This window comes from Grampus griseus (assembly GCF_964374135.1).
Source record: "Grampus griseus genome assembly, chromosome: 11".
In the NCBI taxonomy this organism is placed as follows: Eukaryota; Metazoa; Chordata; class Mammalia; order Artiodactyla; family Delphinidae; genus Grampus; species Grampus griseus.
This window is the reverse complement of record NC_139005.1, coordinates 97,058,078-97,080,074: the sequence shown is the minus strand read 5'-3', so window position 1 is coordinate 97,080,074 and position 21,997 is coordinate 97,058,078. Positions and strand designations below refer to the sequence as shown.

At 55.9% G+C, this 21,997-nt stretch overlaps 1 protein-coding gene across 1 annotated transcript in view; it reads right to left on the bottom strand.

The window, feature by feature from the left end:
* The window catches only part of MPPED1 (metallophosphoesterase domain containing 1), a gene marked incomplete at its 3' end in the record, with an annotated part of 62,792 nt that extends 41,277 nt beyond the window's left edge, over positions 1–21,515 (bottom strand). Inside the window, exons 1-2 of the mRNA XM_082667051.1 lie at positions 21,241–21,515; positions 12,140–12,325 (exon numbers count right to left, since the gene is read on the bottom strand). Of these exons, the coding sequence (XP_082523177.1) occupies positions 12,140–12,325; positions 21,241–21,464 (410 nt within the window). The 5' untranslated portion in view covers positions 21,465–21,515. The remainder of the gene's footprint in view (positions 1–12,139; positions 12,326–21,240) is intronic.
* Between the last annotated feature and the right edge of the window lie 482 nt (positions 21,516–21,997).

Here is a 21,997-nt window from a genome sequence, read left to right as displayed (position 1 = left end):
TCAGGTCTAGGGCCTTGCTACTCATCAGCTGGGAGCTGGCGAGAAATGCAGACGCTCCAGCCACCCCAGGCCTGCTGCACTGAGATCTGCGCTTTAACAATACCCCCCCCCCAACCTCTCTAGGGAAATCTCATGCACCTGAAGTCTGAGAAGGGCTGCCGGGGAGAGAGCAGGTAGGGAGACACCCTATGAGAAGGCGTAGCTCTGTAACAATGACAAGGATGACAGGGCGCTTTCCACACCCTCTCTTAGTGGGGGTCACAGTCTCCAAACCGAACTAGTCACAGAACTTCTGACAAAGGCTGCGCTGAGTCCAGGTGCAGAAGGCAGGCAGGGGAAGGTGGTGTGGACAGGAAAATGGAATCCCTCAGACATTTCAGAAGTTTGTGTGCACACGGGGACAGAATATTTCAATTCTGTGCTGGCCAGGATTTTCTGACTTGTTGACTATTCCTGTTTTGGAATGAAGTCCAACATGAAAATGACATTTAAAAAAACCCACAGGCTGACTTCATGTCCAAACACATCTCTCCATGTTTGTAGAAAAAAAAAAAAAAAGAAAGAAAGAAAAGAAGCATACCAGCAAGAGAATCTTGCTTCCCCCAAGTCGTGAATGGCCAGCCAGCTACTTCTCTTTCAACCAACGATTTCCCCTGATGGTTCCACAGCCTTGCCCCAGCGCTGACGCTGGCCAGTGAAAAAGCCTCAGAGCACAAGTTGTTTTTAACACTTCATCTCTCACCTGCACAATCACCAGCCTGGGAGGAAGTCATCAACATCCTCCACTGGACGGATGAGGAACCAGAGATGCAGGGCAGGGGAGTCACCTGCCCTCCGTCTCACACCTGGGAGGCAGGTGAGTGTCTAACCTGATCACAGGCTACCACTTCACCCAGTTCTGTCTCCACCATGTCATGGCCTTTTCTTGTTTATATTTCTCTCGAGTAGGAGTCTTGGTTGTTTTGCTACCCACTGTATCCTCGGCACCTAGAAGAGTCTAGAACTAGGTATGTGCTCAGTAAATGTGTGTTGAATGAATGAATGAACTGTAATGGCAGCAGCACCTCCAGCCTCAGACCCTTGGTTAGCCTGCCCCTTCGAGCTGGAAGACCTGCACCCCACCGTCCACTCGTCCAAACACTATCTAAATGCCAAGGACCCTGTCAAGTGCCACTTCCTACATGAGGCAACCCCACCTACCCTACTTGGTCCCCACGCAGCCTCTGTTTCTCCCACTTGCCCCTCAGGCCCTCCATGGAACTCCAGCCACGTGCCTCCTTGCCGGTCTTCAAATGCGCCACCAACGCTCCTGACTAAGAGCTGCTGCCTCTGTCCAGAATGGCCCCCCCCCAGACATGTGCGTGGCTGGCTCCCTCCATTCCAGTCTCTGCTCAAATGTCACCTCATCGGAGGGTGATGTCATGCCCTGTCCTCTTATCCCTGATCCCCCAACATATCAAAGCTCTGTTTATCCATGGCCTGTCTTCTGTGTGTTCACTGCTACATCCTCGGTGCCCAGAATCAGGCCCTGCACGTAAAAAGGGGTCAGCAAACACCCATTGAGTAAAGAATCAGGTGCAAATGGGAAAACACACAATAATGATGATGACTACTATGGGATAGGGTTAAAACAAGTGAGAAGGGAGACACCAGACAGCAAAGATACATAAGATGGTGGGAGGAGGGGCGGGGTGGGTGCATTCCAGGGACCTTCGGGCAAGAGTGGCAATGTTGATTAATTTTAGGCTAAGTTGGATATGCATATTAAAATATTATGAGTAACCACTAAACAAATCGAAAAGGAATGTAGAATTTCCAAACCAGTAGAGGGAAAAAAAAGAAACTTCAATCAATCCAAAAGAAAGCAGAGGAGGGAGACAGAAAGCACAAAATGAATGACAGACATGTTTTATATACTGGGAAAGACTAAACAAATATTCATTGTTATTACTCAAGTACAAACATCTTTACCGAGGTCCTCCTACACAGAAACGACCAGGGCACACGATCCCCAAGGGACTCACAGCTGAGTGAAATGGACATCAAACGTCCACAGGGGATGGACCATTCAGAGGGGCTGGCACATTTCCTCCTCCCATAATCACAGCCATTTGCCAAATGCATCTATCTTTTTCACCTTGGCCCCCAGGAAGCTCAGGCTCTAATTTCCAGCCCACAGAGTCCACATGAGCCCCAGGTGCTGATATTCTAGGCGCTCCCTCTGAGCTGCTCTGATTTCTTTTTCTTAACACTGGCTTTTAATTTATCATCAACACTACCATTTTACTATTCTTATTGTTTTTATAAACCGTCTCAAATCCTTTGACACAAGGTGGGGTATAAATTAGCAAGCAAAAAGTCCAAACGAACAACAAAACGCACAAAATAAAACGAAGGAAGAACTTTCAAAGAGCCCAGATCTTTCAGAGACATGCCCTTCTACCTTATTTAAACATTAAAAAGAAATTTTTTTTAACTTAAGGCAGAGATTTTTAGGATGATGGTCTTAAAAAAAAAGAAAACTGCAAAACATGTTTGAAATACCTACACACACACACACACACACACACACACACACAACAGGGGGTCTCATTTCATTTCCAAAGCCATTCTGTTGTAAATAGATAATTAGCACTTAAGCACACCTTTCAGGGGGTTTATATATTAACATGAAAATACCGTAATTACGGCTGGCCAAAGTGGCTTGACGACCACTTAGAATTCTAGATTTTTCATCTTTATTAGAAGTTAACTTTCTCTCTTTTAGCCCCTGAAACACAGCTTGGCTTTGTGAGAAATTCTTTTTGGTGAAGAATAGAGCAAGTTAATCTTTTGAATCCGCCGCACTCTCCCTCTAGATTTCTATCTGAGCGTTGGTCTCCCTCTCTCTGGGCGGCCACGTGTTTATCAGTCACCCTGGCTTCTGCGACTACACGCAACCAAAACTCCTCAACACCAACGTGCTTCGGAGCGGACACGGCCAGAAATGACATGAACCCAGAATCCAAACTTTCTTTTTGTTTTAAATATTCCATCTCGAGTCTTTGCGGGAAGAGCAACCTGTTTCTGAAAATGTCTGGATCGGGACCTTGTATCCAACTAACGCGCAAAGGAGCCAGAAGCCGTTTGAAGCCTGCTGTACACATCCGGGGTGATTCTTATGAGCTCTTCAGAAGATGAAGTTGGTTGGATATTTTGGTTGAAGTGACCACAGCACAAGGTTTTTCTTTTCCTTTCTCGTTCGCTTAACAAATACTTGGCGATAAACACTTGCCCGCGTTGTCTGCTCTCTGCCCCCTTGGCCACCTCCAGGGCCACTCCCAGCCCTCCTGCCTCTCCTGGAGTCCCAGTGTCCTCCCCTGTCTGCTACGGTCATGCACCACCCAGCAGCCAAAGGGAACTTTCAAAACACTGAGTCAGGGCTTCCCTGGTGGCGCAGTGGTTGAGAGTCCGCCTGCCGATGCAGGGGACACGGGTTTGTGCCCCGGTCCGGGAGGATCCCACATGCCGCGGAGCGGCTGGGCCCGTGAGCCATGGCCGCTGAGCCTGCGCGTCCGGAGCCTGTGCTCCGCAGCGGGAGAGGCTGTGACAGTGAGAGGCCCACGTACCACACACACACACAAGAAAACAAAAACCACTGAGTCACACCATGTCCCCCCCCTGCTCTGTGGCCACGTTAACACTCAGAACAAAATCCACATCCTCGCCCTGCGGGTCAGCAGACTGGGGCCTCCCTCCCTGGCCTCTGCCATCACTGCGCTCAGCCCTGCAGGCCTCGGGCTGCACACCAAACAACTCAGGGCAGGGCCCTCTCCAGCTCAGGACGCTCTTGGAGAGGCCGTCCTAGATCACCTATGTCAAGAAACCTCCAACCCCCGTCACTATCACCTCGCCCTGATCATTGATCTGATTCATCCATCCAATCCCCTAAATGATCTTGTCTGTTTACAGTAAGTCCCCTACTACGAACCTTTAAGCTGCGAACTTTCAAAGATGCGAACGCGTAGCGTACAGCAGTATAGTATTTTTATTTCAAGCCCAGGGCGTCCGGAAGCAAGCGTAAAAGCAGTGGTGGTGTAGTCCTATACAGCCGATTGTGCTACTGGGGTGCCTAGGCTAACTCTGCTGGGCGTACAGACAAATTGGACTTAGGAACGTGCTCTCGGAACAGAACTCGTTCTTATGTAGGGGACTTGCTGTACTTTGCTTATCGCCTGACCCTGCATTCGTCCTCGGGCCCTCCTGGCAGGGGCTACATTGGTCATCACCAAACCTCCAACACCAAGACAGGGAACACGGTAGGCCCTCCGCTCAAGACATGGGATGAGCGGGATGCATGTGGACCCCTCCCCTGTTCTCCCGCGGTCATAGGCCAGCGGGAGAGACAGACACTCAGCTCAGCTCACCCGCAGCGGGGCTCTGAGGTCAGCAGGCGTGTGGGCCGGGAGGGGAGACGAGCGGGAGCTCCAGGGGGGCTTAGTCAACACATGGTGTAAACGTCACATTCTGTGGATGCAGACGTGGACACCCAGAGGGAGAAGCGAGGTCGCCTGGCCAATGAAGTGGGCCCCAGGACCCCCTGGCTTCAGCGCTCCGTCCCCAGCTCTGCCGAAGAGGCTGTGAGTCCTGACCTCGGTCAACGTGAGGCCTGTCAGACTGGACCTGCCGGCGAGCTGAGCTGCCCACACCCTGGGGACTTCGGCCAGTCCCAGGAAACCCATCCCTCCCCCACCACCCTGGCCGCGTGGGGCAGGACAGCGGGATGGCTCTGACCAAGGAAACTCAGAAGGTGTCCGGCCCCAAACTGGGGCTGTGCACAGCCCGGGCGGGGTCACCCAGGTCCTGTCTCTCAGGCCTGATACGCTGGATGCCCAGCGCGGAGCTTCCACGGGTACCGGGCATAAAGAGACACAAGTGAACACACACAGGTAAGAGACTCTGGGAAGAAGGTGTCCCACTGTGGGGAGGCTGGAAGGATGGAGGTAAAAACAATTTGTCTCAGGAATAAGACAAAAGCAGCAACTTGTACAAGCTCCCGGGGACAGAGCTGTGGGGAGTGGCGAGGCAGAGCAAAGCCTTCCCGAAGCCTGGCCTCACCCCAGAGTGGGGGAAAGGGAGAGAAGAGAAGGGCCGAGCCTGGGCAGTGGGTGAGGAGGTCAGCAACCTCTAGCTGCGTCCGAAACAACTGTTTCCCACAGAGAATAACGGTTCTGTGCCAGGGAGCAGCCTCCTGCTCCCCGGGGATCCTGGGGAGCACAGAGATCCTCAGCCCCACCTGCAGCTCCTGCCACGGGCTCCTGAGTCCAACAGCAAAGAGGCAAAAGGACGGCGTGGAGCCCGTCTCTGCACCAACCCCCTATGGCCCTCGGGCCCTCAACGCAGCGGCAAATGAAGCAAAAAACAAAGAAATCCCCTCGGAATGATTTCTCCGTTTCCCTTCCTCTCCCTTCCTCCCTCACAGATTTTAATTAAGGGTTTACTTGCAAAAGACCTAGCTCTATTTAACTAAATCCTTGGACCCCTTTTACATTGTCTTATATATCGTTTTATGCTAGGGCGCCAGTAAAAAGTTAATTATAACTTCTAAACTCTCCACTGCCAGTCATCTTCCTCCCCTGCCTGATGCTGCTAAGGGTAGCGCCACTTAATTAACCAGCCCCTTGTGGGTAACCAGACCTCTCCACGCTTGTTCAACAGACACCCGCGAGCACCCCTGGGGCCAGGCTGGGCTGGGTCCTGAGGACCTGTACGGACTAGGCGCCGTCTCAACCCTCGAGGGGCTCACAGGATCCTGCAGGAGGAAGGGGAGGCTGGCAGGACGGCCCACTTGGGACCCCAAAGCAGCTCGGCAGGTGACGGAAGTGAGTGAAGAAGACACGGGCAGGACAGACAACAGCAGGGCGAAAATAATGGGTGGCGCTGATGGCCTCAGAGGGAAGGGAGCAAGGATACCGGAGCTGTGGTTGGGTCTCAGTGGAGGCCTACGTCTTACGACATAGCCTCTGGGGATGGGGCTGAGGTCTGGGAGTTCAGTTTGGGACCTAAAAACGAGTCTAAAATCCTGGTGGACAGCCAGGAGGAGGTGTCTTCTGAGAAGACTGATTAATATACCGGCTGGATCTCAAAGAGGGATCAGGTCTGGGAGGAGATGGAGGTGTCTGCGAGTCTGGGCAGAAGCAAGAGCAGGAGGGTATGACTATCATCTGGAAAGAAGGGGTCGAGAGGCCCACGGTTGGTCCCAGGAGGAGCCACTTTCAGTGAGAAGGAGGAGAACCAGGAACAAAAGGAGGAGATGGAGAAGCAGGGAGCCCAGAGAGGGAGGTGTGGAAGCTGGGGAAGGAGAAGCCAAGCTGGACGGGGCAGCATCAGGCAGGTGGGGAGGCGGAGAGGAGGGGTGAGCACCCGGCTGTGACCTCTGGGCAGTCGCTCTGAGGCCAGTGCCGGGGTCTGAGGCTGCAGGAGCCGGGGGTGGGAGCGAGGGATGCGGTGGCTGCAGGCTTCTCCTGACAGGGGCGTGGGGAGGCCAGCCTGGCCCCTGCCAGTCGCAGAGAGCAGGCTTCCTGGCATCTTGTGAATCCCGTCTCATGAACTGACAGCTCTTGAGGACACGGCTGTCACTCAGAGCCAGGGGCAGAATTTGGCCTGGTGTTCTTCCCTCGGGGAAGATGCGGGCGTGTCGCAGCCTCAGGGTCAGGCGCTGCCTCTGCAGACGGCATCCTGGGAGGCGGGTGCTCCTGGGTGCTCGGCCTCTGTCCCCACCCTCAGCACCCCCCGGCTTCCAGTGGCGAGCCCAGGCTCACCTGCCGGCCTCAGCTCCTAGGCTCATCCTGGAGACCCCCACTCAGCCTCTGCCCTTTCGCAGACCCTCCCGGAGTTCCGTATTGCGACAGCCATGCCCACACTCTTCTGCGTCACAGCCCGGCCCTCCTCGAAGCCCCATTTGCTGCTGTCCCACCCAACAGCAACCAGCCCTGCTGGGGACGCAGGGACCAGCTCACAGTGCAGACACCCCGAGTCTACGTCTCTGTCCAGGGCCTCCCCCGGCTAAGGCACTGGCTGGTGCTAGGGATGAGACGCGCCCTGCCCTCCAGGGGCTGACAGTCTCAGGGGGAGGCAGGGCGGACGGGAGGCATGAGGACACAGACAACTCCCTCCACAAGGTGAGGGCCACCACCAAGGACTGAATAGGGAGCCCTGGGTGCACAGGGAGGAGGGACCAATGCCGCCCAGTGGGGCAGGGGGAAGCTTCAGAAGAACGACATTAGGGGTGGGTAGGACACTGTCGGGTGGACGAGAAAGAGCCTTCCCAGCTGGGGGACGAGCATGAGGCAGGGCCCAGGTGGGGCACTGGAGTCTGCCAGTGTGGCTGGAAGAAGATGGCTCGCCGACCTTGAGGCTCGTTGATTTGCCTGTGTTCGTGGCGGACTCAGCTCAGGGAGAGGCAGGCTTCTTACGACAACAGCTGCCACTTCCGGAGGGCTTCTCCTTGCGCTAAGCACCGTATGGGAACATGATTCTTCAATCCTCCCCAACCCCATGGGGTAGGTAACTAATTCTTCCCATTTTACAGATGAGGCACAGAGAGGTTGAGTGGCTAAGCTAAGGTCACACAGCAAATAAGAGGCTGAAGCAGGGGTGAAGATAGGTCTGCCTGACTTCCAGGAGGGAGCTCTTAACCTTCATGCCGTCCCACCTCCCTGCACAGACACGACTTACTGGGCCAACCAGTCTGTGGGCTCCACGCTGCCGGTCCATCCTCACGCAGTTACTGCGGGGGAGCAAGGAGCTTCCAGCACATCCTTTTCCATTTTCAGCCAATTTTGCTCTTCTTTTCACTCTTTATAGCCAGAAAGCCCGTCCTTAGCAATTTTTTAGCTGCTTACGGGGACATTTACAAATCAAGCTGGTGTTTCTATTTCATGAACGTATTGGGGATATTAATGTCCGAAGGGAAAAAGGATCTGCTCAGAGGGGCCCTGTCATCCCCAACCCAGTGCCCCCCAAAGAACACAGACCCAGACAGAAGCCTGCAAGTGGGCAAAACGTGGACACCACGCACACCCAAGCCAAGAGCAACGCCGCCGACAGCAAATTAGAGTCGCGTGGGTTTAGCCGCACCGCTCCCCAGTTAGGTGCCTCTCACAAGGAGGGCCTCTATTAACTTTTTAACCCTTCTCCTGTCTGTCTGGAGGTGCCCCCTGGAATATGATTTTAGATGCTTTCCATGAGATCAACGAACAGGGAAGAAGCTGGTTATGAATTTCAACTCTGTAACTTTCTCACTCGGGCGGAGGAAGGGCTGGGCCAGTGGGCCTGAGAGGTGGATGGGGCCCCGCTGGCCTAGGGAAGGGGCTCCAGGGGAGAGCTTCTGAGCGGCTGGATGACACCAGCACTGACCTGAGCCCAGCGCGGCCCCTAGCCCCATCCTGGGACACACTGTGCACCAGACACCAGAGAGGCCAGCATTTCTTTAAAAACAGCGAGATTTTAGTGTTGCCTTTTTAAAGCTACGAGAATAATACATGCTCCCTATAGAAAATCAGAGGGAAAAAAGAAAGAGAGAACCATAAAGAAGAAAATAAAAATCCCTCATGATCCCATCTCCCAGACATCGCTTCTGGAACATTCCAGAGCCTTTGCCCTCACTGGCCTTGCTGTCTCCGCAATCCAGGCCTTTTTAAAGGTCACTCCCATACACAGACCTTCCCAAAGACCCCATGGCACCTAGAATCAACCCCAAACTCCTGCCGCTGGCCCACAGGGCGTATCTGAACCAACCGGTGACAAAGCCTCCACACTGCACACCTGCCTGCCTGCCCTCAGGTCCTCTGCAGCCGCTGTGCCCCTGCCTGGAATGTCCCTCCTACATCACCTCACTCTCACCTCCACGCCTCACCCAAAGCCACCTCTTCAGGGAGGCCTTCCATGGCGCCTCAAGGGGCTCTCAGTCACCATCACTCCCCCTGGGCCAGCGCTCTGCCGACCTCATCACGTGAACGGTTCTCTTACTGCTTCTGGTGTATCCACCCATCCACTGTGTCCCCATCACCAGACGCAGCACCCTGTCCTCACTCCCCACCATCACCCACTGCATGGGACACACTTGCACAGAGCTCTCAGTGAGGTGTACTGAATGGACGAATGAATACCCCTGCGGTCTTTGCTGAGTGTGTGTGCGTGTGTGTGTGTGTCTGCAAGAACTGCCCACACAGCTGAGATCGCAGGTCAACTCCACACACACACAAATCATCTACCGCTTCTCCCTGCAACTCAACGTGAAGGCTCAGCTCAAGGCCCCCCACTGCCTACTGTGGGACCAGCCCATGTTCCCTACCTCTACCCCAAGGGGGCCCTGATCTGCAAACGCCAGCTCCTGGAGGCAGTAATAACACCTGCACAGCCCTTTACAGTTCACACACTTGAACATTTCCTCCATCCCAGTGGAGTCTCAAAACAACCTGCCTCCAAAGAGGCAGGCAGGTCAAGGGGAGCCTGACCACCCCCAGTTAAAACAAGGCCGGGGGCCTCAGAGAGGTCACACGACTGCTGCCATCACCTGGGAGAAAGCTGACCCTGGACGTCTGGCCCCAAGAGGCACAGCCCACACCTTAACTTCGAATCAGTGAGGTTTCACCATAAAAACAACAGAGGTGATAACAGAGGAGAGGACAGAGCTCGGCTCTGGAGTCCAACTGCCTGGGTTTCAACCCCAGCTCTGCCACTTACTAGCTGTGTGACCTTGGGCAAGTTCCTTCACTCCTCTGGGCCTCGGTTTCTCCTCTGTCAAGTGGGGATGACAATAGCTCCCGCCTCGTTCCCTCATCAAGAGAAGCAAATGATTTAATAATATACATAAAGGGCACATGCCAACACTCAATAAACACAGAGCCCTTTACACCACCACCCTGAGCCCATCTCTGCCGCATCACCACACCCCTGGCACGTGAACCGCCAGCCCACAGAGGTTAGTCACCTTGCGCAGCGGGCCAGTTCCCAGAAAGCCAGCTGCAGACGGACCGCTATAAACCCACTCCTACTGATGCCCTAACTCACATGCAAATTCCTCCAGCTCTGTCACTCTTCAGGCTGAATCCCCGCCCAGCCCACTTGAGTGACAAACAGTGACATCTGCAAACACTTCAAGGCTGCCAAGGGGAGAGGTTCCTTTTGTAAAAGGGAGACCCCTCTGTAAGTTCACCCTTCCCACCCGTGATGATCCAGGCAAAGAAATCAATCCCACGTCAAGTGCAGACATGAAGAAAGCCTCCTGAATTCCTCCAGCACACAGTTCTGACTTCTGTTACGAGGCGAGTAAAGAGATTCTCCTAAAATGGCCACATCTCACCGTGCTGGCCCTCCCAGGCCCCTGCTTTCCCCTTATGTGCAGAGTCTCAGGGAGTCCCCACCCCTCTTTCCAGGCTCATCACCCTCACGTTCTCCAAACCTCCTCCCTCCAGTCACAACACGTCATGCCACCTCTCAAGTGTCCCCCCGCAGGCTTTGGCCTCCGCTGTTCCCTCAACCTGCAGCTGCTCTCTTCCCAGCACCATCGCCCAGCTCCCCAGGCTGGGCCCAGCCCAACGGCAGCTTGTCCCAGAAGCCGCCCCAGCCTGGGAAGAGGCCACCACCAGCCTCTGCACTGAGATCCCACAGCCCTTGGCCACCACCCCCCTGGCACATGCAACTGTTGGGTTCATTTACTCACTCAGCTTGGAGACGAGCACGTCTGGGCCGGGGGGACATCGGAAATAGTCCCTCACTTCGGGAACCTCAGTGCAAGGGAGCCGACATCGTCTTCTGTCAGATAGGGGTCTAAACAGCACCCACCCCAAATGGCTCTTCCTCAAATTCAGCCCGGCAGTGGTGGTAAGGAGCCTGGCACACAAGCAGGTGCCCGGCCACCAGCGACTCCTGTTCTCTGCCTGGGACACGGACTCAGCTCAGCCTCACATCTTTTGAGACCCACAGCAGGGGGACAAGAAACCAGCCCCCGTGAGGGTCCCCTCCTGGGAAGCAGCCCGGGGCGTGAGGAGAAGCCCAGGGCAGACTCACCGACGGGAGCCCCTCCCACCCCAGTCTTCACAAAGCTCAGCCCAAACAGGCCCCTTGATGAGAACTTCCCATTTGAATAATCAATATTTAAAGCTCCGAGCCCGCCAAGGGGAGTGCAAGGGCTTGCTTGTAAATATTTGTCTCGACTGGCAGAGCCAGCCTCTCCCGCCGCAGCCACCCGCCTCGCTCCTGGCCCCCCTCTGCTTGCACAGCTCCCAGCCAACTGCACAGCGGGACGCCCCTGGGGAGGCGGGGGACCGTCTGGCGGCCACGAGGGGCTGCACGGGGAGGTGGGCCCGCCCCGTACCCAGGCCTCTGTGTCAACAGCCCAGGGGCCACCCATCTGTCTCCTTGGGCCATGGCACAGAGATTCGCTGGGAGGTGTCCCTGGATTCCAAGCAAACGGCTTTTCCCAGGGGGGCACCCCAGATTTATGTCTTTCTTATTTTGGAAGAAAGCAAAGCCAAGGACAAAACCCTAGGGGCGTGCTTGCAAATCGTGGCCCACCATCTCCTATGGCGCAGGACGGCACTCCGCTGCCTGTACCAATGGCTGCCCACGGAGGAACCCACACCGGGCCCCCTGGGCTCCTGCTTGGGGCCACGAGGCCTGGAGGGTCCCCTCACTGGAGAAGCCGTCAATGACGGTGGGTGGCTGTACCTACCAGCTGAGGTGCCTGCCCTGACATCACTGTTCCCAGAGAGTCATTCATTCATCCGTCCATTCAGCCACTTATCTGCTCATCAATTATTACTCGGCATCTACCTGTACCAGGCACTGGGGGCTGGACACACAAGTGGACAAAAACAAACCTGGACAAAATCCCTTTGGGAGGAAGTCCCCCAGGCCAAAAAAATCCCACCAACAAATGGAAAATCACAGCAGAGACAAGCGCTGGGGTAGGAGACCTCCCAGGTGTCACGGGAGAGTGAGAGGGGTGTGGCCTGGTCCCGGAGGTCAGGGGGCTTCCCAGGGGAGGTGGACAGGTGACAAAGTCCAGGGAGGGGCCGGGCAGAGCAGGGAGGAAGGACGGTGGGCAGGGGGCCGCCCGAGTCCGGCTGCTCACAGGCACCGCCCCTTCTGGCACCTACCCAGCCACTCGTTGAATTTCTTCACCTCGCTCGGGAGCCCCAGCTCGGTGAAGTCCCCGGCATGGATGAGCACGTCGCCGTAGGGCATCTGGATGGGGTCCGTCCTTGAGTGGGTGTCAGACACGCAGACAAAGCGGGTGTATCCGGGCGGCTTGGGGGCATCATGAGGCACCGGGTCCACCCTGAGGGGAGAGAAGATCATGGGGTCACGGGGTCGCGGCGCTGGGAGCCTGCAGCTCACGTCCCATCAACTCAGACCACAGCCAGGTCAGATCACACGTGGTCCAGATCACATCCGCCTGCCCACCTGTGTCCGAATCCTGCCCCTCCTGATCACTAGCCGGGCAAAACATTTCCCCTTGAGCCTCAGCTTCCCCTCTGTAACGTGGGAAGCCCCGAGGGTTGCTGCGAGGTAATGAATGGGAAGGGCTGACAGGTACAGCCGGGCACCTGTATGGCGGCTACAGCTAACCTGCTGCTTGACAAGTAGTACCTCTCTACCTTTTTTTTTTCATTATCAGCCCTTAAGGGGCCTTTTCGTCTTCTTTCTTTTTTTCTTTTTTTTGCGGTACGCGGACCTCTCACTGTTGTGGCCTCTCCCGTTGCGGAGCACAGGCTCCGGACGCGCAGGCTCAGCGGCCATGGCTCACGGGCCCAGCCGCTCCGCGGCATGTGGGATCTTCCCGGACCGGGGCACGAACCCGCGTCCCCCGCATCGGCAGGCGGACTCTCAACCACTGTGCCACCAGGGAAGCCCAAGGGGCCTTTTTAGATGTTTTTTCTACTCACCCCTCTCTCATAAAGTTCTAACACCACAGATACGCCGTATATCAGTTCATTTACTGTGCGTGTATCTGTGCTTTAGAATCAGAGTAAGATTTTTTTCACCCCCCAAAACCAGTTTTCACCCCCTTGGGGGGTGCTATCAGCCCCATCAGGGATGCATGGACGGAGCTCCACCTTCCAGCCGGAAGATCCGACTCTCTGGCACTGTGCAGAGACAGCACAAGTAGCATCCGGGGAGAGCCACGAGGGAAGGGGGGAATTTCGTGGGAACTTGTGAAACAAAGCACTAAAGACAGGCAGCAATTTTCCAAAACTATGAGAGGGTCCGATCGGGTTTAGAACAAGGGCTTTCCAAGGTCCTGTAGGAAAACAGTTCTGGAATCAGAAGACCAGGCTTCAGATCCCAGATCTGCTGCCCGTCACTAACGTGTAACCTTAGGAAAATGTCTGGCCTTGGTTTGCTCGTCTGTAAAATGGAGCTATCTCATTAGGCAACAATGCTCAGAAAATTAACAAGTGGCACAACTGTTAAGTTCTTCGCCCCTGGGAGCCCCTGGGAGCCTTCTCGTCTTACAGAGGAGGACACCGAACAGGCGGCCCCCCCAGTTCAGGGCTCTCCCCGAGAGCCACACTCTGCCTCCTCAGCTGACTGATTTTTCCAGGCTCAAAACTCTGAAAAACAACGCAATGACATTTCAACGAGCTGCTCTCTCCCAACGAGGATGCGGCTCGAGGAGTTGTGTTTAAATCTAATTATGCGCCAAACCAAAAGCAGCGCCACATCAGTTACGTAAATACTTTCAAAGGCATCTTTCTGATTATGCTTCTTGTTCTTCAGACAAAATACTTCGAAGAAACGTAACTAACACCTTACGAGAGACGTGGGTTCAGCAGGCTAATGTGCAGGGAGCATGAGTACGCCCCACCCATCGCAGCTACAGCGTCACATCGGCCCCTCCACGTCACCAGGCTGCGGCGGGAGGGGTTCACGGGGCACCTCTCTGGGGGTGGTCAAGTCAAGTTAGAATCCCAGCAGGTCAGAGTGGGACCCGACCGGGGAGAAGAGGAAAAATCCCTGAGTCTGATGATGGCAACAGGAGGGTTCTGGAGCCCTCCTTCATCCCTCTCATTCCTTCATTCATTCAACACAACACATCCTGAATGCCTACTGGGTACCAGCCCTGAGCTCAAAGCTGGGGAACTGAATGAGCCAGGCCTGATCCCAGACTGATGGTGGAGACAGACCTGGCCAGGAAACGACAAAGTCACAAGATTCGATGGGGCAGCAGAGGGGCTGGGGGCCAGAGAAGGCCCTAACCTGGCCTGGGGCCCCCTGAACTTTCCAGGAGGAGGTGATGCCTGAGCTGGTCTGGAAGCTCAAATCTCCCTCCCAGTAATTGCTGCCACTCCTCTGTCCTCTGGGTCCCTCCCCCCACCCCATGTGACAGTCTTGCAGGGAGCTGGCCTGTGAATCCACCTGTCCGCCCCTAACACAGCTGATTGGACCAAGGCAGCCAATCACTACTGGGCTACTGGCCCGGCAAGGAACACGAGTGAGCCAATCAAATTCATTCAAATTCATTCATTCTTTCTTTCTTTCTTTCATTCCCCCTCACATACACTGAGGTTGTGAGGACACCACAAGGAAACAGAAAACAAGTCAAAGAGAAAAAAAAAGGAGACACGGGGAGTGAGATGCCACCCCCTGTGAGTCCCTTGTGGAGGAGCCCTGAGCAGTTCCCGCCATCAGCCAGCCAAGAGCACGCGAGTTGCACCGGCGCTAGTCAGGCTGGGCCTGCTGCTGGAGCCCAAGCTCTTTAATTAACTCTGTTCTTACTTCCCTCCGCCCCGAGGCTTCTGAGCTCAGTGAGGAGGCAAACCTAATAATCCCCAGAGAAAAAAAAATAGACTCTTATTTCCCGGCACTGTCCTCCGGCTATTTGGATTGTAACAAATGCTGAACCTTGAAATAATAACAACAGTAATGATATTGATGATTTCCACGGGCTGAGAGCTCATTACGTGTTAAGCGCTTTACATGCATCTGCTCTCTTCACCCTCACAATGACTGTCTGAGCAGGGCACTATGGTTGTGCCCATTTTATAGATGAGGAAACTGAGGAGCAGAAAAGGCTCACGTGCCCAGGATCTCAGCTATGGAAGCTGGTGGAGCTGGAATTTGAAGCTGGTTTTTGGTTCCAGAACTCACACCAAGCTGGACTATTTCCAGGCCTTCATTTCATTCAGTCAATCTATGGACAAATGCTTCTTGAGTGCCCCCTAAATACCAAACACCTGCTAGGCACAGGACGGGACACCCATAGAGACCACCTCGTGCAGCTCCCAGAAACCCTGCCGGTGTTTAGAAGTGAGGAAAAGAGCGAGAAGAATGAAGATACGGAGAAAGAGAACGAGAGCACACAAAGGGTGGGAGGACCCGGCAGCATCCTTTGAACCCTAGATCCAGCTGTGCCTGAAGCTGGTCCCAATCTGGATTTCCTAGCTAGTTATGTGAGCCAGTAAACTCTCCTTTACCCATAAGACAATTTGAATTGGGTTTCTGACACTTGCAATGGCAAAACCCTGGCTAACCCCTGAGTTCCAGCAGCCCCGTAGAGTAAGTAACTGGGGCCTGGAAAGGTTAGTCCCACATCCAGGGCACTTGCTAGTACGTTAAAGAGTAGAATTTGAACATAGGCCTTCAGAACTGGAGTGGGGGCATTTAACCTCACACCTTCTCGCGACTAGAAGAAACAAAGCAAAATGGTTATTCCAGAGTCGTCCTTCATGGCCCAGAGAGAAGGTATGGAAACAAGTGTTCCTGGTTTGAGGGGGGCCAAACCCGACTTTCCCAAAGCCTCTGCCTGCTGAGGGGCCCCCATCAAGGCTGTGGCTCTTTCTCTCTCTCTCTCTGAGACCTATAATCTGTCACCACTCTCTCCAGCCTCACAAGGCATCTTCCCACCGGAATCCTGGCGGCAGGCATGGTGCAGAATAGAGAATGCAGCCTCCAGCACCTGGACCCAGCCTGGCACCCCGGCTCGGCGACTTCCTCGCTGTGCCCTGGACCCTCCCATCCTCCAGTCCAGCTCTGTAGGGTGGGAACCACCCAGGGCTGCCCCCTGCAGCCCATTTCCTGTGCCCTGGACCCCTTCTCGGTCTCTTTCTCCCCTAAGCCATTGGCTCCCTGGAAGTGCAGCTCCTGGTACCAAAGACTCATGTGGGCATCAGAAGCAGAGCCCCATCCCCCCACTATTTCCTGGGGAAATAGGGTACACTGAAAGTCAGGGGGTGGAGAGCAGAGGACTCGTTCCTTCAGTGAAGTTCCAAAACCATGTCCAGCCACGTAACTGGACACGAGCTGTGGCGTTCTAGAATGAGAGAGACCTCTGGTCCCCTCCTTTCATCCTACAAGTGGGGAAACGGAGGCCCAGAGGAGGGCAGGGACTGGTTGGCACTGGGCCACACTGCCCAAGGCTCTTTCCACGAAGCACTGACTCCGAGGTGACCTCCACCCCGAGTCCCTGTGCCTGCCCTTCCTCCCCACATCCTGGCTTTGCTTTTGCCGGTCTTCCAAGCTCCGGGGTTATGCCACCACCCCCAGGAAGCCCTCCTTGATCTCCCACCACACTCTTCCTGGGGCGTGCACCCTGCCTCATCCTTGCTCCCTTTTTTTTCCCTCCTCCTGTCCACTGTGCTAGGCTCGAGGGACAGCCCGTGCTGGTGGAGGGGACAGATGCTTAGAAAACTGTCCCACAAATGAATGCATAAGCACAGGCTGAAGGCTGTGTCACGAAGGGAAGGCTCTGAGTGCTTAGATCGGGGTGGGGGGCCGTTAGGAAGGTCTGGGGAAGGGTCAGGGAAGGTGTCCCCAAGGAAGTGACACCTGGGTGAGATCTGAAGGATGAGTCTATGTTGTCAGGACAAAGAGTAGGGGAGGCAGAGGGAACAATGGACTGTCCCAGAAAACACGGAAAGAACAAATGTGTATGGGGGGGGTGGGAGGAATTGGGAGATTGGGATGGACACATATACACTATTGATACCATGTATAAAATGGACAACTAATGAGAACATACTGCATAGCACAGGGAACTCTGCTTAACGCACTGTGGTGACCTAAACGGGAAGGAAATCCAAAAAAGAGGGCATATATGTATATGTATAGCTGATTCACTTTGCTGTACAGTAGAAACTAACACAACACTGTAAAGCAACTATACTCCAATAAAAATTAATTTAAATAAAAAACATAAACGTCCCAGAAACCAGAACTGCACCTGGAGCCCTTGGGGAGAGGGAGCAGGATGCGGCTTGAGAACAGACAGAGCCCAGGTCGGGGCTTTCTTCCTGCCACGCCCCCTTGGCCCCTCCCGGGGCCAAGGCTGACCCTCACTGTCTCCTGGAGACCTCTCAGTGCACAGACGGGCTAGGGGCCACTGGGTCCCTTCTGAAGCCTCCGTGTCACCTAGCGAGGGGGTCGGCACTCCAACCTGGCGCAGAGCTGAGGGCCGGGGACAGAGGGCCAGTCCCAGCCTGGCGCAGAGCAGTGCCCCGCCCGCTACGTCCTTCAAGGACCCCACACAGCCTGACGTGCTTGGAGGGTCTTTAAACGGGTTAGTCTAGTATCCACCGATGGAACTCCCTTTAAAGGCCAGAGAGGAGTCGCCATGCCTGGCACCAGCTCCCCCCCATAAGGTGGATCCCCAGGGTAACCCTGTCCCGCAGACACTGCTCTCACCTTCTTGCTGAGCAACAGGCCACCCGTCCACCTGCCCACCCAGGACTAAGGGGCCGGTGCCTGGAGGGGCTCTCCCCAGACCACCGCAGGGTTTCTCGGCCCCCAGGGTAAGGGGTCTTCCGTCTCAGGGCCCAAAACCCAGAGGCCCAGATCCAGACATTCACTCCTCAGGCAAAGACAGCCTCGTTACCGCCAGGGTCTCTGGGGGCAACTACATAAATCACGGGGCTCAATCGGAGGCCGCGTTTGGACGGTCACTGTTGTTACTAAATGTAAATTGTGGATTTATTAAATAGGGCCCCTCACTCCCTCACCCCAGAGACAAAGCCCAGGGTGGCAATAAATCTCGTGCTGGGAAGTGGCAGCCATCCTCCCGCGTCTCCCTCAGTGGAGACTCGCCATGGAAACCCACGTGCTTCCCTGGTGCGCAGGGTGTGAGTCCAAAGAAGGGGGGTGGGAGGGAACAGCGCCCCGCCGAGTCCCCACGCGATCCGGCTTCACCCAGCTGTGTACAAAGTTGCATTTCAAAGGTGGGTTGACCCGAGCAGGCAATGAGAGAGCACCGGATGAGGAGTCCAGAACCAGGGCGCACGGCGTGCTCTTCCCAGGACCCGGCCCAAACCCCCGGCCTCCCCAGAGCCCCGCTGCCAATAACGCCTGGAGCCCTGGCCTCAGGAGCAGGCAGCACAGAGCAGGCCAGGAGGGAGGCAGCGGGGCAGGCCGGTGGGAACCTGCTCCGCCCACACCAGCTGAGCGACCACGAAAAGGCGTTAAGCTTTTTCTCCACAGCACTTGTTGCTACCAGGATCCTACGCTATCGCGCACTTCATGACTCTTACGACATGTCCCACTGGAGGGTCAGCTCAGCGCGGGCAGGGCTCTGCCCCTGATCACTGCTGTGTCCCTAGCGCCTAGCCCAGCCAGCGAATACTAACAATACAGGACGTCGTGGCCTGGCCCCCCTCTATGTGGGTTCACCTACCTGACTCTCAGTATTACGATGAGCAGCATTACGTAGACGGGGAAACGGAGGCACCGAGAGACACCCGACAAACAAGTGGCAGAGCCAGGATTCAAAGCCAGGCAGGCCAGCCTGGAGCCCACACTCCTAACTAACCAGTGTGCTGCGCAGCTGCTCACAAACACCCCAAGAGGACGGGTAAATGGATGAATGAACAAATAACCCGCAGTTGTTAAGCGGGGGAATCACCCTTCTCTCACCTGGTCATTCACTGCCCTTCCTCAGGACACAGCCCGGCCCACGGGGGCCCGCGTGGCTCCCGCCCAGCACACCCTCCGCCCAGCTGGGCGTTCCTGCACTTCCCAGCCACCCCCCAGCTCAGACCCTGCGGCAACTTCTGCCTGGCCTGCTTCCCCCTCCCAACTTGCTGCCCTCACTCCTCGTCCTCTGGGTCTCAACCTAAAAGTCAGCTCTTCCAGAGGGTCCTTCCTCAGCCCCTTGGCCGCCCTGTCTCCTGACTTCTGTTGCCCTAGCCCTGTTCTGGGACTGGGGGCTGCCCGGCGGGGGTGTTCTACAGGACAGCTCTGCCTGCTACTACTCAGCTGTATCTGCGGTGCCCAGGGGCCCCTCTAATGGGTGTGCAGACAAATGGGCACAGACACATACCCCACCTGCTCTGCCCGAGGGGCCCAGTGCTCTCGCCCGTCCCCAGTGCCATCCGGGGGCCTCAGGCACTGTCACCTCCAGCCCAGGAGGATAAACCCCAGCAACAGAAGAGAAAACCCAGCCCTGGGAGGGCCTTCCCCCCTTGCAGCAGCCCTGCCAGGCCTCAAGGTCCCAGAGACCAAGGAAGAGCGGGCCTGAGACCCAGGGCCTCCCATCCTGCCCAAATCTGCCAGTCTGGCTCCAAACTGGGTACTGGGGTTAGTTTCCCAAAGAGAAGTCGACCAAAAACTAAAGTAAGCAGCTACCAACAGGCCAGCCCTGCGGCTCCCACGGAAATGAACGTTTTCCAGAGCAGGCGCTGCAGGGAAGAGGGTGTTCCCAGCGCTGGAGCCCACCCCCAGGCCTGGTGCCCACCTGCCTTCCAGAACCCCTTCGCCCACGAATGATCTCTCTGCACCCATCCTCTGCAACAGAAGACCAGTCCCGAGGGAACCACACAGTAACAAGAGGCAGCAACCTCCCCACCCCACTTCCAGGCCCGGGTGTGGAAACCCCCGGCTCCTTCTCTACGCGGGCCGCGGGCCGCGTCCTCCCGTCTCCCCTAAGGGACGGCCGCTAATACCTCACCTGACCACTGCTCCCTAGAGACGGTACTCAAGGTCCTAGAGGAAGCTGGGGTCTGTGTCCTCATGCGGGCATCTGACCCAGCCTGGAGGTCAGGGGGCCTGCTCTGAGCCCCAGAGCCCAGGAGCATCCCCATCACAGCTCTGACCTCCCTGTGCTCTCACTGGGAACTCGTGGGGCTCCCCCCTCGTCAGGGGCTTGTCAGAGACCCAGACCCAGCACAGGGGCACCCCAAAGGGGCTGAGAGAAGTTTCAGCAATGGAATGTCTACACTCTCAGATGGAGGGACGTACATGCTTACGTCCACAGACATCACAGCAGAAGGATGCTAAGCATGGAGAACGCCCTGGACTGGAGACGGGCGTCAGTTCTGGTGCCTGCCGGCTGTGTGGGCTCGCGTGGGTCACCTGTCTGGGCCTCTGCTTCCTCACCAGGTAAGCCCTGTGGTGCAGGGCTGATGGGAGCGGGCAGCGGGGACAAAGGACGAGGACGTTCTGGCAACACCCGGAGTCGCCCAGGGCAGGGCCAGGAATTTATCCACCTCCACCCTGTGCCACCTGCACCCCTCCCGACCACTGGAAAAAAATCCAGGGAGCGGGGGAAAGGTTCTACCTGTGCACAGGAGTCCCGAGTCTATGTTCTCGCTGCGGCCCCACTGCTGGGGCACCCCTGGTATTTTCCATCAGCCCCAAAGGGCAGGCAGCAGAATTCCCCAGTCCTTTTGGAAAGCATCTCTGCTTTTTCAACAGAAGCAAAGGGGGTCTGGGCAAAAGAGATGGGCAGAGGGAAGAGAGGACAGCCAGGCCAAGCCCAGGGTCCTACCCTGCCACGGGGCCTGCAGCAAGTCCCGCCCCCTCCCTGGGCCTCGTCCTCCCCATCTGTACAACAAGGAACATGAATTAGACCAGGGGGTCAGTAATCCAATACCAAATACCAAGAAGGGGCAGCTGGAACTCAGCTCCCCAGACATTGCCACGAGGACGTATGGGCCTGGGGTTGCCAGGACGTTGGGCTTTGTACGGCAAAGCCAGAAGTCTGGATTTTCGTGTGCAATCATCTCATTTTTCAATATTTGTAAAACATTCTCCTGGCCAAATGAAACAAGACTCCAGGCCAGAATCGGCCCACAGGCCAGCACGCTGCAACTTCTCCCACATCCCTCCCAACTCAGAGCCTCGCTGATCTGGGGATCCCAGAACCGTTGCATGAAACGCTTGGGCCCAGAAGCCAGGAGGCACCCCGAGTCCAGGAGCCCACCCCGGACGGCCCTCACCACCCACACCTTCCACCCCGCAGTCCCATCGGAGACGCCCACTCACATCTGCACATGCGGCGGCTGGAAGCGGCCCTGGTTGATGTTGTAGAAGGTGAAGGCCTGGGTGGGGTTGGAGCTGTACTCGTCCACCTCGATGATGAGCCGACTGTGCTGGTGCCTCCGCGCGGCCATCGCGTGGGACTGGGAGAAGGCCATGCCCAGGCCGCAGGGCAGGAGGGCCAGGGCCTCTGCTTTCAGGACGCCGGGATCCCACCTAGCGCGCCACATGGACTTCCGCAGGCCGCCCGGGCATCTCCCGCCGCCCGGCCCCGAGCCAGACCTGGGAACAGACTGAGGAGACGAAGCAGAACCGTGCGACAGTTAATCTGTTTGGGATTTGCTTTATTTAATGTCAGATGAAGATTTAGAAAGAGGGAGAGGGCGGGGGAGAGGAAAAAAAAAAAAACACAGTCGTACAGCTCAAAAACTCATTACAAATCTTTCCAACTCAGCAGTTTGATGAATATACTTTGGTGAAAAGAAAAGGGAAGGGAGGGAGGGGACCAAAAAAAAAAAAAAAAAAACCCACAACGCCATGGACGGATGCATGCATGGTCCAACATGTTTAAATACTTAAGACTTTTTTTTTTTTTTTTGCCTTCGACAAAACCCCCCAGAGCCCACAGCGTGGCCGTGAGATGCGGAAGACAATGGCTGGTGTTCTGGAAACAGGTAAGGTAAGTTTTACTTTTCGGAACTGGGGAATAGGAAGGATTCACCTCCAACCCCACCCGCTCCCCTCAGACCCCCCCACCAACACA